This window comes from Schizophyllum commune (assembly GCF_000143185.2).
Source record: "Schizophyllum commune H4-8 unplaced genomic scaffold SCHCOscaffold_9, whole genome shotgun sequence".
Classification (NCBI taxonomy): Eukaryota; Fungi; Basidiomycota; class Agaricomycetes; order Agaricales; family Schizophyllaceae; genus Schizophyllum; species Schizophyllum commune.
The window spans coordinates 668,057-680,562 of record NW_026089546.1 but is presented as its reverse complement, the minus strand read 5'-3'; the positions used below and the strand labels follow the sequence as shown (position 1 = coordinate 680,562).

Sequence of the window (12,506 nt, the reverse complement as noted above, 5' to 3'; positions counted from 1 at the left end):
AATGCAACCTACGGGTGAGGGTTTACAGGCGTGTGACGAGGTCTACGCACCTATTGAGCCTTATGGGGCAGTGTTTGTGTCGGGCTTGAATGGGTCAATGTTGCCGAAGCCGAACGGCGTTGGTCGTGAGAATGCCAACTAGAGCGGAGAATGGAAGAGATTGTCTATGTTACAGTGCCTATGATACAGATAGATGTCAAGACGAAGCTACGCCTTTGTGCAGCTCGCTAGGACAAAAAGTCAGCAAAACATGGGCGTCGCAAACACCCAACGCACCGTCGGCTGTTTTGCACGCGTAGGAAAAGCCAATCAACCGCGTCGCGGACGCCCGTGCTGCAGGTCATGAGGGTCAATGGTTATTCTGTGAGGGCCAAGCACGCTGGACCATACCCTTCGATAGCGCTGACACCGAGTACCTCGAGGCTGGCAATCCGTTCGCGCCGAGTACCGTCGCTCCCGTCGCCGCCTCCATCGTAGCGGTTTCGCCGTTGGCTCTCGATCTTACGCTGATAGTAGTCCTCGTAGTCGTGACGAATCTCCTCAACGGAAAGGCTATTTGGTGAATCCTGCTTGTTGGCGAGCAAAAGCAGGGGAACATTTAGGATTTGCGGCGCAGAGAGCACGGAGTCTACAGTCCTTGCACGCTGGTGAGCATGGTGATGAACGGACGGATGAGCGGGGTACATACCAAACACCTCCCAGCCCTCGCTAAGACGCTCGCGGTCTTCCGCATCTACAACGTAGACCACTGCGTGACAGTCATCGTAGTAACGATGCCATATGTTCCTGATTCCTCGTTGCCCGCCCAAATCCCAGAACTGAAGGATGGTTGAGGGGAGGGTGATGGTGCCGGCTGCGAGCCGGTCGGTCCCCTTCATGGAAAGCTCGCGGCGACCACGCACTATTCTGGCCGACTGTGGGCCCAATCTTATCTGGGGTCAGGCCTGGGGTTTCGTTGTAAAGGGTCTTGATCTTCTCCAGTAGCGTCGTCTTCCCTGCGCCATCGAGACCGATGATAATCACAGAGAATTCCTCCTTTCTGGTGTTATGAGCGGCAGCACAGACCCTCCACGACGCGCACTCACCTCGTAAGGTGTTCATGAAGTCCCTTCAATAGGTGGTACATGAGCGGGGAGGCACAGGTGTAGACTATTGATGAGCGCACGCGGCACACTTGACCGTGTTTGGTAGCGCGGTTGCGACGAGAAAATCCTTCTTCTCCCCGACCACCATCTTACTAGCACAAGTTCGCCGCCATGGCCCCCGGTCGCCGCAGAGGAAACAAGTCGAAGGGTATCCAGTTCACCCTGATGGTCGTGGGTGCGTTGGCTTGTGCTAAGAGTCGCGCGAAATGTATAAATCGCCCGCAGGTGAATCTGGGACTGGTCGCACGACGTTCGTGAACACCCTCTGCGAGTCGGATATCCTGGCGCACAAGGTCATCGATGCTCCCGAGAATGCGCACCTCGAAGAGGGCGTTCGCGTCAAGCCTGTTCACGTCGGTGCGTCGGCTGATATTGCCTCATATTTTACCCTCACACGCATCCACAGAGCTCGAGGAGGACAACGTTCGCATTTCCCTCACCGTTGTTGACACGCCAGGCTTCGGCGACAACATCGACAACGAGCTCTCGTGCGTTGCGCTGGTTGCCACGCAGTTTCCGCGGCTGACGTTCCCCCAGCTTCCAGGAGATCACGAACTACATCGAGCGTCAGTACGACGATATCCTCGCGGAGCAGTCGCGCATCAAGCGTAACCCGCGCTTCAAGGACAACCGCGTGCATGCTCTGCTCTACTTCATTGCGCCCACCGGACACGCGTGCGTCGTACCATGCCTACGCTCGCTCACACGTAACCCCCGTCCTTTAGCTTGCGCGAGGTGGACATTGAGCTCATGCGCCGCCTCTCCCCGCGTGTCAACGTGATACCCGTGATCGGTCGCGCTGACTCCTTCACGCAAAGCGAATTGCGCGCGTTCAAGAAGCGGGTATGTGTTCAATAGAGTAAGCCACGCTCCTTCCCTGTTCCTAACGAATTTCTAGATCATGGAGGATATCGATTACTACGACATTCCCATTTACAACTTCCCCTACGATGTCGAGGAAGATGACGAGGATACCATCGAGGAGAACATGGAGCTTCGCGCCCTGCTCCCCTTCGCCATCATCGGGTCGGAAGAGGAGGTGACCGTTGACGCGAATGAGCCGCCTGTGCGCGCGCGCATCTACCCTTGGGGTGTCGCCGAGGTGGACAACCCTGACCACTCCGACTTCACTCGCCTCCGCGGCGCGATCCTGGGCACGCACCTGAGCGACCTCAAGTCCCTCACGGAGGACGTGCTCTACGAGACGTACCGTACCGAGAAGCTTTCGCGCAGCGTGCACATCGACCCGCGCGACAGCCAGATGCTGCCGGAGGAGATGGCGTCGCAGAGCGTGCGTCTCAAGGAGGAGCAGCTCAGGCGCGAGGAGGAGAAGCTTAGGGAGATCGAGCTCAAGGTCCAGCGCGAGATCAACGAGAAGAGGCAGGAGCTTTTGGCCAAGGAGCAGAGCTTGCGGTGGGTGACATCCTGTAGTGATCTGCCGCAAAACACTCATCTATTAACAGCAACCTCGAGAGCCGTCTCGCGGCGGCGAACTCCATGCCCGGCACCCCGAGGACGCCTACGGCTGGCGGGTACTAGACGGCCGCGCAATCCTTCAGTCTCTAGCCGCGTACCCCACCAAGTTGCTGGCTTTACAACGATTGCCGCCGTTCGCTGTTCTATATATCTTGGAACTCTTGCTTTTCTTCGTCATGGATGCTTCCTATCTAGTGGTTGTTTGATTGATCTAGCCGCTCCTTAGCCCGCCCAGCTTGCTTGCGCGGACCACCTTGCTTGCTTGCGAGGTCCAGAGCCAACGACATTTTGACTTGCTTACGCGCTGCGCGGTGCTTCTTGCTAGCGAGAACTACCGTGTACGACCCCACTGTCGCTATACCCTGTGGTATCTATCTAATGTGTTGATTGATGTGCATTGTTGCAAATGAGTCTCGAGAGACTTTGGAAGGCAGGATCTGGCGTTCGGTGCGTTTGTGTGACCGCAACATCATCATCCGACGACAGTTTCACTGCTTGCTTGGGCGAGGGAGTATGATTGCCAGTACGTCAGCCCCTGTGCTGCACATTGTGCTGACTATGCTGCAGTTCAGCTGTGACGCGCTAGACATTCGACCGTTCATGCTAAAAACTACAAGGTCGTCACCTGAAAGCGTTGACGACGAAGGGATCTTGCCGAATCCACATCGCTTTGCACCGGGGACCAAACAAGGCCTTGCTTCAAAGCCACGTCGCCTGAAGCTCGGGATTCGGAGAGGCCTGTGTATAAACTTGCCTGTTCACGCGGTCGAGGACCATAGTAAGTGATGCCTCTTTACCGATCCGCAATGATACTGTGATAGCTCGACAGACAATGTACGTCAGACGCTCTTGTGTCCGCCGTCCCTTCATGAACGGCTGATAGGCAGGATGCTTCTTCACTCCGTTCATCCTTAATCACGTTGACTAGAAAGCACATACATTCGCTTGCGAAGGCTGCCGACGGAGGCCTCTGGGAATCTTTGCGCATCCCGCAAGGGCTGGAAGTACTTCTTCACCAACTGCGCGTTTGAGCCATGTCTTCGTCCGCTCCCCTATGATATCGGTACTCAGAGTGGCCGTGTCCTCAAGAGGCTATATAACGCCCGAGACGCAGTGCACCCAACCCAACCGCTCCCGAGTTTCCTTGCCCCCTTTCGTGAACGCGCAATATGTCGACTATGGTGGACACACTGCCGAATATTCCATTCGTGCCGTCGCTAACTCCCACCTCGCTTGCAGTCGCGGCCTTGACTCTAGCTGCATCCTACAGAATTTTTCGCATCGCCTCGCGCGAACACGGACTGCCGCCTGGCCCACCCACAAGCCCGTTATTCGGGAACGCCCTGCAAGTCCCTACGAAGGGAACGTACTTGCAGTACGTGATTTCTTCCTCCCAACGACTGCACATATTGAACGTCTCGCAGGTTCACGAAATGGGCGAGGGAGTATGGCGAAATCTACTCGGTTCGAATAAGTTGGGTCTTGCTCGCTATACGAGTATTCTGACAGTGCTCGCGACCTAGATCAAGATGGGATCTGGCACGGCCATCATCCTCTCTGGACCAGCCGTCCTGAAGGAGCTCCTAGACAAGCAGAGCGCTTATACCTCAGACCGACCGGAGTTCTCCCTCTTCGATGTGAGTATGAGTGTAATCTATGAAGCACCTCATTTTAATCCTTGTTCGTTCGCAGCTCGTCACCGGAGGCTGGGCGCTCTTTCTATGCAGATACAGTGAGTCGGCCAAGCTGGGCTTCGTTGCTCGCTCGCTCACTCATGTGCTTGCAAAAGACGAGAAGTGGCGCAAACTCCGCAAGGCCTCCCAAATGCTCCTCGCGCCCTCCGTTGTCAAGACATACCAGCCTCTCCAAGAGGGCGAATCAACACAGCTCGCGTTCGACTTATTAGAATCACCGGAGGTACATGTCTTCATCCTCTCTTTGGTCCTCTCATAATCTTACATTCCACTCACCTCTCTCCCCTTCAGCGCTTCTTCGACCACATATCCCGCTACGGCAACTCCCTCGTCCTCGCCATCCTCTACGGCCGGCGCTCCCCACGCATCGAAACCCCCACCGCCCTCGCCATTGTCGAGATCCTCAACCACTGGGTCACGTACCTCGAACCCGGCGCCACCCCGCCCGTCGACGTCTTCCCCATCTTCAAGTGGATTCCGGAGTGGATGGCCCCCTGGGTGGTCCGCGCGCGCAAGATTCGCGATATGCGGGCGGCGCTGTACCTCGGCCTGTTCGACGACTGCCGCGCGCGCGTGGAGGCGGGCGAGGACAAATTCTTCATGGGCGACGTGATTAGGGACCAAGCGGGCCACGGCCTGACGAGGGAGCAGATGAGGTGCGTGTGTCCCGGGACGGGAGCTCGACGACTGCTTACACTCGAACCATTTGCTAGCGAACTCGCCGGGGCCATCTACGAGGCCGGTTCGGAGACCACGAGCTCGACCCTGCAGACCATGGTCCTCCTGTTTGCTGCGTTCCCGGAGGTGCAGGCGCGGTTACAGCAGGAGATCGACACCGTCGTCGGCGAGGGTCGCCTCCCAGAGGCGAAGGACGCGGAACATCTGCCATACCTCAACGCCGTCATCCAGGAGACCCACCGCTTCCACACTGTGACGCCCCTTGCCATTCCCCATCGCGCGACGAAGGACCTGCATGTGAGGATGCTTCTCACTCATACAGCAAGAGCAGAAGCTGACTATGGTCTCGCAGTACAAAGGATACCTCATCCCGGAGGGAGCGACGATATTCGGCAACATCTGTACGCCCTCTGTCATCTTCCGCACGGAGAGTAGAGACTTACCCCGTACACAGATGGCCTATTCCACGACCCAGGTCTGGTTCGCACTTGCCCTCTCTCTTCTCGCCGAACTCAGAGGCTCCGTCAGACCTCTTCGAAAACCCATATACCTTCAACCCCGACCGCTACATGCTCACTGAACACGGCACGAAGCCAGGCGTCGACGACAGCGCCTTCAGGAACACCCTCATCTTTGGATTCGGTCGCGTAAGTTGCTTTTCTTCGGCCATTTGCCCTTTGCGACTTGCATGGCCCACCTATCCTTTCGCCGAATCTAACGACGCCCGACAGCGCATCTGCCCCGGCATGCACCTTGCGAATGTATCAGTGGTGAGTGGCTTGGCCTCCCTCAACCAGGATTGGGTTTGACGCACGACATCCAGGCGCTAGCTGCCATGAAGCTGCTCTGGACCTTCGAATTCCGCCCGCTAACAGATCCTGAGACGGGCAAGCCCATTCAGCTCGACACCATGAAGAAGCGCGATGTGAGTGGACTGTCAAGACCTCACATATCCTCCCCCCCATCCATCCTCCGCACCCCTCCTGCTCTGGGTGTTGGTGCAGAACTATACTCACTGATGCGCCAATTAGGGCATCGCCGCAGGCCCGCCTCTCTTTAAGTGCGATATCCGGTGCCGGAGCTCCGCGAGGGCAGAGCTACTCCGGCATGCGTTCAAGGTCGACGCTGCGAGCGCGCTCGCAGGGTACGAGTACAACTTGAGCGAAGGCGATCGGGAGTGGTTGAGCAGTGTCAGGTCGGGGTGAACGTTTTTGGCATAAGCCTCAAGAGCTGGTGCGCAAGATCGGTCGTCGAGTGCGTCAATCATTGAAGCTGACTTAACTGTGTTGGAAAAAAGGGCGAGTAAACCTTTGATACATCTTCGTTACGTCGTCAACAACCCTGTGCTACTGCTACACTTGAATGTTTGTTCTCTCCTCGCCTACAGCTGCAACTGCTTCGGCACGATCTCGATCCAGTAGCTGTAAACAGGACGTCAGTAACCATCTTCTTTCAACATCTCCCTTCTCGCCACCCCTCCCTCCTCGCTGCCGCCTTCTCACCACCACTCAACACTGGACTGGACTGGACTGAATTACAGAAAACCCACTCACCCATCCGGATCCAAAATAAACGCAATATGCCGCATCTTCCCATCCTGGGGCCGCTTCTTGAAGTTCACGCCCAGCTGCTCGAAGCGCGCGCACGCCTTCTCGACGTCGTCGACCGCGATCGCGAGGTGCCCGAAGCCGCGGCCGGGCTCAGAGTTGCCGTTCGCGTAGCCCTTGAAGTCGGGGTCGGACTCGGTGCCGTGGTTGTGAGTGAGTTCGAGGACGCCTGGGAGGGTGTTAGTGGGGGTGGGAGGGGAAGGCGCGGGTGAGGGTGAGAGGGACGAGTGGGGATGAGAGGGGGGACAGAGAGTAGAAGGGACGGGTGAGGGTGAGGGTGAGGGTGAGGGTGAGGGTGAGGGAAGAGGGGGTAGAGAGGAAAGAAGAGGGGGTAGAGAGGAGAGAAGAGGGAAGTGATCACTGAGAATTCTGATGGAGGGGAATGTTCGAGAATTCGTACGCACCCTCGCGCGAGAAACGGGTCGCAGCCTTCTCTTCGGCGGTAAGCTTGCCACCGTCATGGTCGAAGGCGAGGAAGTACAGTGTGAAGTCATCGCGGGGCTGCTCTGCAAGGTCGGATGCATCCCGTCAGCACTCCATGCCTCAAGTCTCTTCATGCTAGTCGCGCACTAGAGATCAAGTCCATGCCGAGGACCTGTATGTCCCCTGTTAGCCTGACATCCGGGCGAGACGAGCGACGACATACCTCCGTATAGAACTTGATTGAGGCCTCGGGATCCCTCACTCGGATCATCGTGTGGTTGAACTACAACGGGTAACGGCAGTTAGTCGGTGCCCTTCATACAATGCCCTGACGTAGCACCCACCGCGAAGCTAGCGGTCTCCGTAGTGCGCGGCATCTTGGAGAGAGTACGGGACTTGGGGAGCCTGGGGGCTGGATTTACGGGCCAAGTGGTGGTCGGAAGCAAGTAAGAGAATCCGAGGGACGATCATCTTATCAGCTAGCCCGGACGCGGACAAATAGATGGCAATCGACGCGTCGGGGAGGGAGGCGCGCTCCGGTGACGTCACTGGCCAGCGCGTCCGTGAGATGCATGTCTTGCGGACGGGGGCATGCCGGGGAAGTACGCATCCATCTTGCTCCTGACCGCCATGTCCGTATCTGCCCAAGACCAGCTGCACCTGCACCAGGACAAGGATAGCATACTGAATGGACTCGCCAATCACGCGGCCCTCGCCCCCTTCTTGCCCCCGACCCCCATGGCGAACCCACCGCCAGTCCCGGACGAACGCCTCCCCCAAGAACTCAAGGAATGCATCTTGAACGAGCTCGCAGCGACAAATGACCACATCTCCCTCGCCACCTGCGCCCTCGCCCACCGCTCCCTCCTCACCCCTAGTCAAACGCACATCTTCCACACCATCCATCTCCGCACCGCCGCCCTCACCGCGCGCTTCCTCCACCTCCTCTCCTCTTCCCCCCATCTCGCCCCCCTCGTCCGCGCCCTCCACGTCGAGGAGGAGCCGAACGGGCACGGCCAGTGGATCGCCCGCAGCACCGACCTCGCCGCCGTCCTGCGGCGCCTGCCCGGCATAAACCACCTCTTTCTCCGCCCATCCTCTGTCTGTTATGCAGTGCTGCCCGAGTCGCTGCGCGCGGCGCTGCTGGAGACGCTCCCATCTCTCCAGACCCTGCACCTCACCTGCGTGTTCCAGCTGCCCCTGCTCATCTTCGACCGGCTGCAGAGCGTGCGGAGCTTGCGCTTGTCCTGGGTCTCCTTCGATCGTGCGCCCGCGCCGCCGTCGAGCGCGAGCACCCGCCGGCCCCTCTCGAACCTCGCACTATGCTTGACGAGGGACAATCATTGGGTGCTGGTGCAGCGGCTGCTAGACCCCGAGGGCGCATTCCCCCTCGATGTACACGCACTGCGCAGTCTTCGTCTCGATGTGCTGCACGCCCGAGACACCCGCTGGCAAGACGACGCTTGCAAGGTCCTCGAGCAATGCTCAGACACCCTCCAAGCACTCGAGCTTGGGGCAGGCGTCCCTCGCGCATGTACGTCCCATCCCCTAGTTCCCCTTTCCTCCTTTCCCCCATATCCCCTTTCCCCCTCCTCCTACCCCACACCCCACACCCTCCCTCATCTTCCTCCCAGTCGACTACAACCCCGACGACATGTCCGTCATCTCCCTCGCCTCCATGCGCCAGCTCAAAATCCTCGCCCTCCGCGACGTCCTCGTCTCCCGCTCGGACGACGAGTGGGGCTGGCTCCGCAGCCTCCTCGCCACCGTCCCCGACATCGAGCACCTCATCATCGACTTCAGCCCCAAGCTGCACCCGATAGGGCAGTCGGGGATATGGGAGTGGCTGGATCAGAATCTGACCTCTGGACATTTGGGGAAGTCGCTGAAGTCAGTGACTCTGCATATACCCGCGCCTCGACACATACAGGTCGACATGCCTGCGACTATAGAGAATCTGCGCCAGCAGATGGGCACGCTGGGCGAGGTGACAAGGCTAAAACTCTGTGTCAAGCCAGGTAAGTCCGGGCACGAAGTGTAGTAGTACAATGCTGATCATCATTCCAGCAGTCGCATTCATGCTGGTCCGACCATCGCTGATACCCTCCGAGATTCTGGATTGCGTTGAGTGATATCTCTACATGGATACCCTTGTACTTGTTCCCCGGAAAAGCAAATCGTTCGCCCTGATCACGCAGGGTTGTGGAAGTTTGCGAATAGTGCAAGTGTTCAGTGCTACAGTATGGTACAAATCGAGGCATCGGGGACAAGAAACGAGAAACAAGACAGGCCCGACTCGATGATACATCTAGCCACGCTCGCCACGGAGACGGCGCGCAAGAGCGAGATCCTTGGGCTGGATGGTAACACGCTTAGCGTGGATGGCGGCCAGGTTGGTGTCCTCGAAGAGCGAGACGAGGTACGCTTCAGCGGCCTCCTGCAACGCCATGACCGCGCTGGACTGGAAGCGGAGATCCGTCTACACACATCGCCGATCAGCAAAACGTTCCCCTCAAGGCGAGCAGCATCACACACCTTGAAGTCCTGCGCGATCTCGCGCACCAGCCGCTGGAAGGGGAGCTTGCGGATGAGCAGCTCCGTCGACTTCTGGTAACGGCGAATCTCGCGGAGGGCGACGGTACCCGGGCGGAAGCGATGGGGCTTCTTGACACCGCCAGTCGCGTTCTGAACAAAGGCGGGGAGGGGGGCGCGTCAGCGAGTGGCACGGTGGCAGCAGATCATCAAACACGCACCGCCGCAGTCTTGCGCGCCGACTTGGCAGCGAGCTGCTTACGCGGGGCCTTACCTGGCGGGTTGTCAGCCAAAGAGGGACGCGACACACAAAGGGGAGCATCTACATACCACCGGTGCTCTTACGCGCGGTCTGCTTGGTGCGTGCCATTGGAAATGTAGTTCGAGTTGAGGGAAGAGGCTTTAGGGTGGCGAGGCCGTTTCTTGCTTGGCGGGGGTGGCGGTCGAAGGCAAGGAGCGGTGGGGTCTTGTTTGTTTGGCCGACACGGTTTTATGGGCGTGTTTGGGTCAGGTGACTTGGCGCGTCGCGGTTGGCACGTGCCCATCAAACGCGCCGCGGGCCGCGCAGATTCGGCGATCGGGAAAAGTGATTGCTGGTTCCTCGACTTGTTGCTTGCGTTCATGATGTCGCTGGGAGCGTTCGAGCAGTGGTTTGTTGCGAATGGGGGCTTTGTCGATAAAGAATATGTTGGGTTGACTGAATTCCCGGAGGAGGAAGGAGGCCGAGGCATGGTTGCCTTGAAGGACATACCGGTGCGTGCTTCTGTCCAGCAAACATCCGGGGGGAACTCAAGCACAGATCCCTTTGCAGGCGGATCATACCCTATTCTCTATTCCCCGCTCCATAGTTTTGTCTACACGCACATCACCTTTGCCTAGCCTTTTCGGCGCAGATGCATGGAAGGAGCGACAGCTTGACAAGGGTTGGGGCGGCCTAATTCTTTGCATGATGTGGGAAAGTGCTCAGCCCGATCGCAAGTGGAAGGGATACTTGGGTGCGTGATCCCTCCTGCTGTGTATGTCAAGAGTCTGACCATCGGCTTTGGCCCAGACTCCCTCCCCACTGAATTCTCCACGCCCATGTTCTGGACAGAAGAGGAGATCGCTGAGCTTACGGGTACCGCCGTGGTAGGTCCGTCTTCATCATCATCATGCTATCTGTTCACTTACAATATCACTATTGCAGACCACATAGGCAAACAAGAAGCGGATCAGGAATACACCAACAAGGTCCTCCCCGCAATCCAAGTGCGTTCCTCCATCCCTCATACCCTATCAACCCATCCTAACCTGCCCATCTTTCAGAGCCGCCCCGACCTCTTCCCCCCATCACTCCTCTCCACACACTTCTCCCTCACCGCCTTTCACATCAATGGCTCCCGCGTCCTCTCTCGCAGCTTCAACGTCGAAGAAGGCGATGACGACTCCGATAGTGATGATGAAGGCCCCGCAGACAAATCCGCCGACCTGATGGACGTCGACGCGACGGAGCCGCCCCCGGAAGGGGGCGCCGAGGAAGCGATCGAGGTGTCGGACGATGAGGACAGCGATGAGGAGGACGCGGGGGATGTGGGCATGGTCCCGATGGCGGACATGCTGAATGCGAGATATGGGTCGGAGAATGTGCGTCGGGGCTCTGTGTAGTGAAGAGAGCTGACGGTTATATGGTCTGCAGGCCAAGCTCTTCTACGAGCCCACCGTTCTCAAGATGATCTCCACCAAGCCGATCAAGGCAGGGGACCAAGTCGTACGTCCCGCCGAACACCCCATAATCATCCATAACTTATTTCTGCCCAGTGGAACACCTACGCCGACCCGCCCAACAGCGCCCTCCTAAGACGCTACGGGCACGTAGACGTTATCGCGCCAGACGCCCCCAATGCAAGTACAGACGGTCAAGAGAACGTTGCCGGCGCCCCCAACCCCGCCGATATCGTTGAAGTCCGCGCCGACCTCGTCGTGCGGAGTGCAATCGAGCGCGCCGGAGGTAGCGACGCGGAAGAAGCGGCGAAGGAGCGCATCGACTGGTGGCTAGATGAGGGAGGCGATGAGTGCGTAACCTTAGCCTTGCCTTACCCCCCTCCCTAGTCACCCAGCCCGATCCTTTCCTGTCAACTATCGATCCACCCAAAACTCACCTCATCCACCCAAAACTAATCTTATCCACCCACAGCGTTTTCATCCTCGACACCTCCTGCGCCCTCCCCACCCTCCTCATCTCCCTCATCCGCCTCCTCCGCCTCGCGCGCGCCGAATACGAGAAGGCCATCGCGAAAGGCAAGTTACCCAAGGGAAAGCTGAAGCCTGAGACGGACGAAGATGCGGCGGATGTGCTGCGTATTGTGAAGGACGCCCTGGAGAGGAAGGCTGGGGAATATGTGGGTGGGGCGGATCCGGAGGTGTGTATTCTTTCATGCCGTCGTACTGAGTACAAAAGCACGGCAAGGAGGAGATAACGACACTGACAATCCCTCCAGGCTGATGCTCAGCTCCTCACCTCCAATCCGCCCCTCCCGCCCCGCAAACGGTGCGCCGTCATTATCCGCCTCGGCGAGAAGCGCATATTGCGGAAGACGATCGAGCGCGTTGAGGAGATGTTGGCGAAGGCTGAGGCTGCGAAGGCGGGGTATAAGCTCTCGGGCAAGGATCAGAGGCCCACGAAAGCGAATGGTGGGAAGCGGAAGGGTGCAGCGGAGGAGGCGCGCGGAGGGGGGAAGAAGGCGAGGCGGTGATGATTAGTTGATCTCACCTTCAGTACTCTATTCCAGGTATGAAGGGGTCTTCGTATATTCTCCTGTGTTCTTAGTTGTTCTTTTTTCTGCTGTCCGCGACCCCCTTCTATCGGGTCTGGAAGTACTGCAGACTCAGTATAAGTCGCATGTAGCTTGACGCCAATAACGTGACTGCGTTCGGTAAATGATTGTGACAATGTCACCTTCGCCTTTCAGCAC

General features: G+C 58.1%; 7 protein-coding genes across 7 annotated transcripts; 4 read left to right on the top strand and 3 right to left on the bottom strand.

The window, feature by feature from the left end:
* Positions 1 to 124: 124 nt before the first annotated feature.
* SCHCODRAFT_02633800 (P-loop containing nucleoside triphosphate hydrolase protein) lies at positions 125 to 1,136 on the bottom strand. The gene is made up of 6 exons (XM_003029219.2): positions 1,086 to 1,136; positions 903 to 1,039; positions 689 to 853; positions 391 to 628; positions 277 to 333; positions 125 to 227 (listed from the first exon to the last, which is right to left on the bottom strand). Exons 1-6 carry the CDS (start codon positions 1,124 to 1,126, stop codon positions 197 to 199), a joined length of 669 nt encoding a protein of 222 aa, XP_003029265.2. The 5' UTR covers positions 1,127 to 1,136; the 3' UTR covers positions 125 to 196.
* SCHCODRAFT_02633797 (Septin) lies at positions 928 to 3,028 on the top strand. Its single transcript, XM_003029619.2, has 8 exons — positions 928 to 1,039; positions 1,086 to 1,320; positions 1,371 to 1,502; positions 1,552 to 1,633; positions 1,683 to 1,820; positions 1,871 to 1,988; positions 2,044 to 2,558; positions 2,609 to 3,028. The coding sequence occupies exons 2-8, from the start codon at positions 1,257 to 1,259 to the stop codon at positions 2,682 to 2,684; spliced, it is 1,125 nt and encodes a 374-aa protein (XP_003029665.1). The 5' UTR covers positions 928 to 1,039; positions 1,086 to 1,256; the 3' UTR covers positions 2,685 to 3,028.
* Positions 3,029 to 3,754: 726 nt separating this feature from the next.
* Positions 3,755 to 6,604, top strand: SCHCODRAFT_02585251 (cytochrome P450). The gene is made up of 12 exons (XM_003029618.2): positions 3,755 to 3,996; positions 4,046 to 4,085; positions 4,145 to 4,301; positions 4,411 to 4,538; positions 4,607 to 4,971; positions 5,029 to 5,290; positions 5,346 to 5,394; positions 5,448 to 5,468; positions 5,522 to 5,640; positions 5,725 to 5,763; positions 5,817 to 5,918; positions 6,025 to 6,604. The coding sequence occupies exons 1-12, from the start codon at positions 3,791 to 3,793 to the stop codon at positions 6,196 to 6,198; spliced, it is 1,662 nt and encodes a 553-aa protein (XP_003029664.2). The 5' UTR covers positions 3,755 to 3,790; the 3' UTR covers positions 6,199 to 6,604.
* On the bottom strand, positions 6,230 to 7,471 carry SCHCODRAFT_02633791 (glyoxalase I). The gene is made up of 6 exons (XM_003029218.2): positions 7,368 to 7,471; positions 7,247 to 7,306; positions 7,171 to 7,195; positions 7,005 to 7,106; positions 6,547 to 6,769; positions 6,230 to 6,414 (listed from the first exon to the last, which is right to left on the bottom strand). The coding sequence occupies exons 1-6, from the start codon at positions 7,398 to 7,400 to the stop codon at positions 6,375 to 6,377; spliced, it is 483 nt and encodes a 160-aa protein (XP_003029264.1). The 5' UTR covers positions 7,401 to 7,471; the 3' UTR covers positions 6,230 to 6,374.
* A 182-nt stretch (positions 7,472 to 7,653) lies between these two features.
* SCHCODRAFT_02703618 (uncharacterized protein) lies at positions 7,654 to 9,155 on the top strand (the record flags this gene model as incomplete). Its single annotated transcript, XM_003029617.2, has 3 exons — positions 7,654 to 8,557; positions 8,658 to 9,041; positions 9,094 to 9,155. The coding sequence occupies 3 exons, from the start codon at positions 7,654 to 7,656 to the stop codon at positions 9,153 to 9,155; spliced, it is 1,350 nt and encodes a 449-aa protein (XP_003029663.1).
* On the bottom strand, positions 9,121 to 10,014 carry SCHCODRAFT_02633783 (histone-fold-containing protein). The gene is made up of 4 exons (XM_003029217.2): positions 9,886 to 10,014; positions 9,777 to 9,829; positions 9,559 to 9,708; positions 9,121 to 9,502 (listed from the first exon to the last, which is right to left on the bottom strand). Exons 1-4 carry the CDS (start codon positions 9,923 to 9,925, stop codon positions 9,332 to 9,334), a joined length of 414 nt encoding a protein of 137 aa, XP_003029263.2. The 5' UTR covers positions 9,926 to 10,014; the 3' UTR covers positions 9,121 to 9,331.
* A 165-nt stretch (positions 10,015 to 10,179) lies between these two features.
* Positions 10,180 to 12,501, top strand: SCHCODRAFT_01214937 (SET domain-containing protein; the record flags this gene model as incomplete). The annotated part of the gene is made up of 9 exons (XM_050341262.1): positions 10,180 to 10,308; positions 10,367 to 10,550; positions 10,607 to 10,687; positions 10,742 to 10,803; positions 10,861 to 11,178; positions 11,231 to 11,302; positions 11,353 to 11,606; positions 11,729 to 11,954; positions 12,033 to 12,501. 9 exons carry the CDS (start codon positions 10,180 to 10,182, stop codon positions 12,285 to 12,287), a joined length of 1,581 nt encoding a protein of 526 aa, XP_050198752.1. The 3' UTR covers positions 12,288 to 12,501.
* Positions 12,502 to 12,506: the final 5 nt, after the last annotated feature.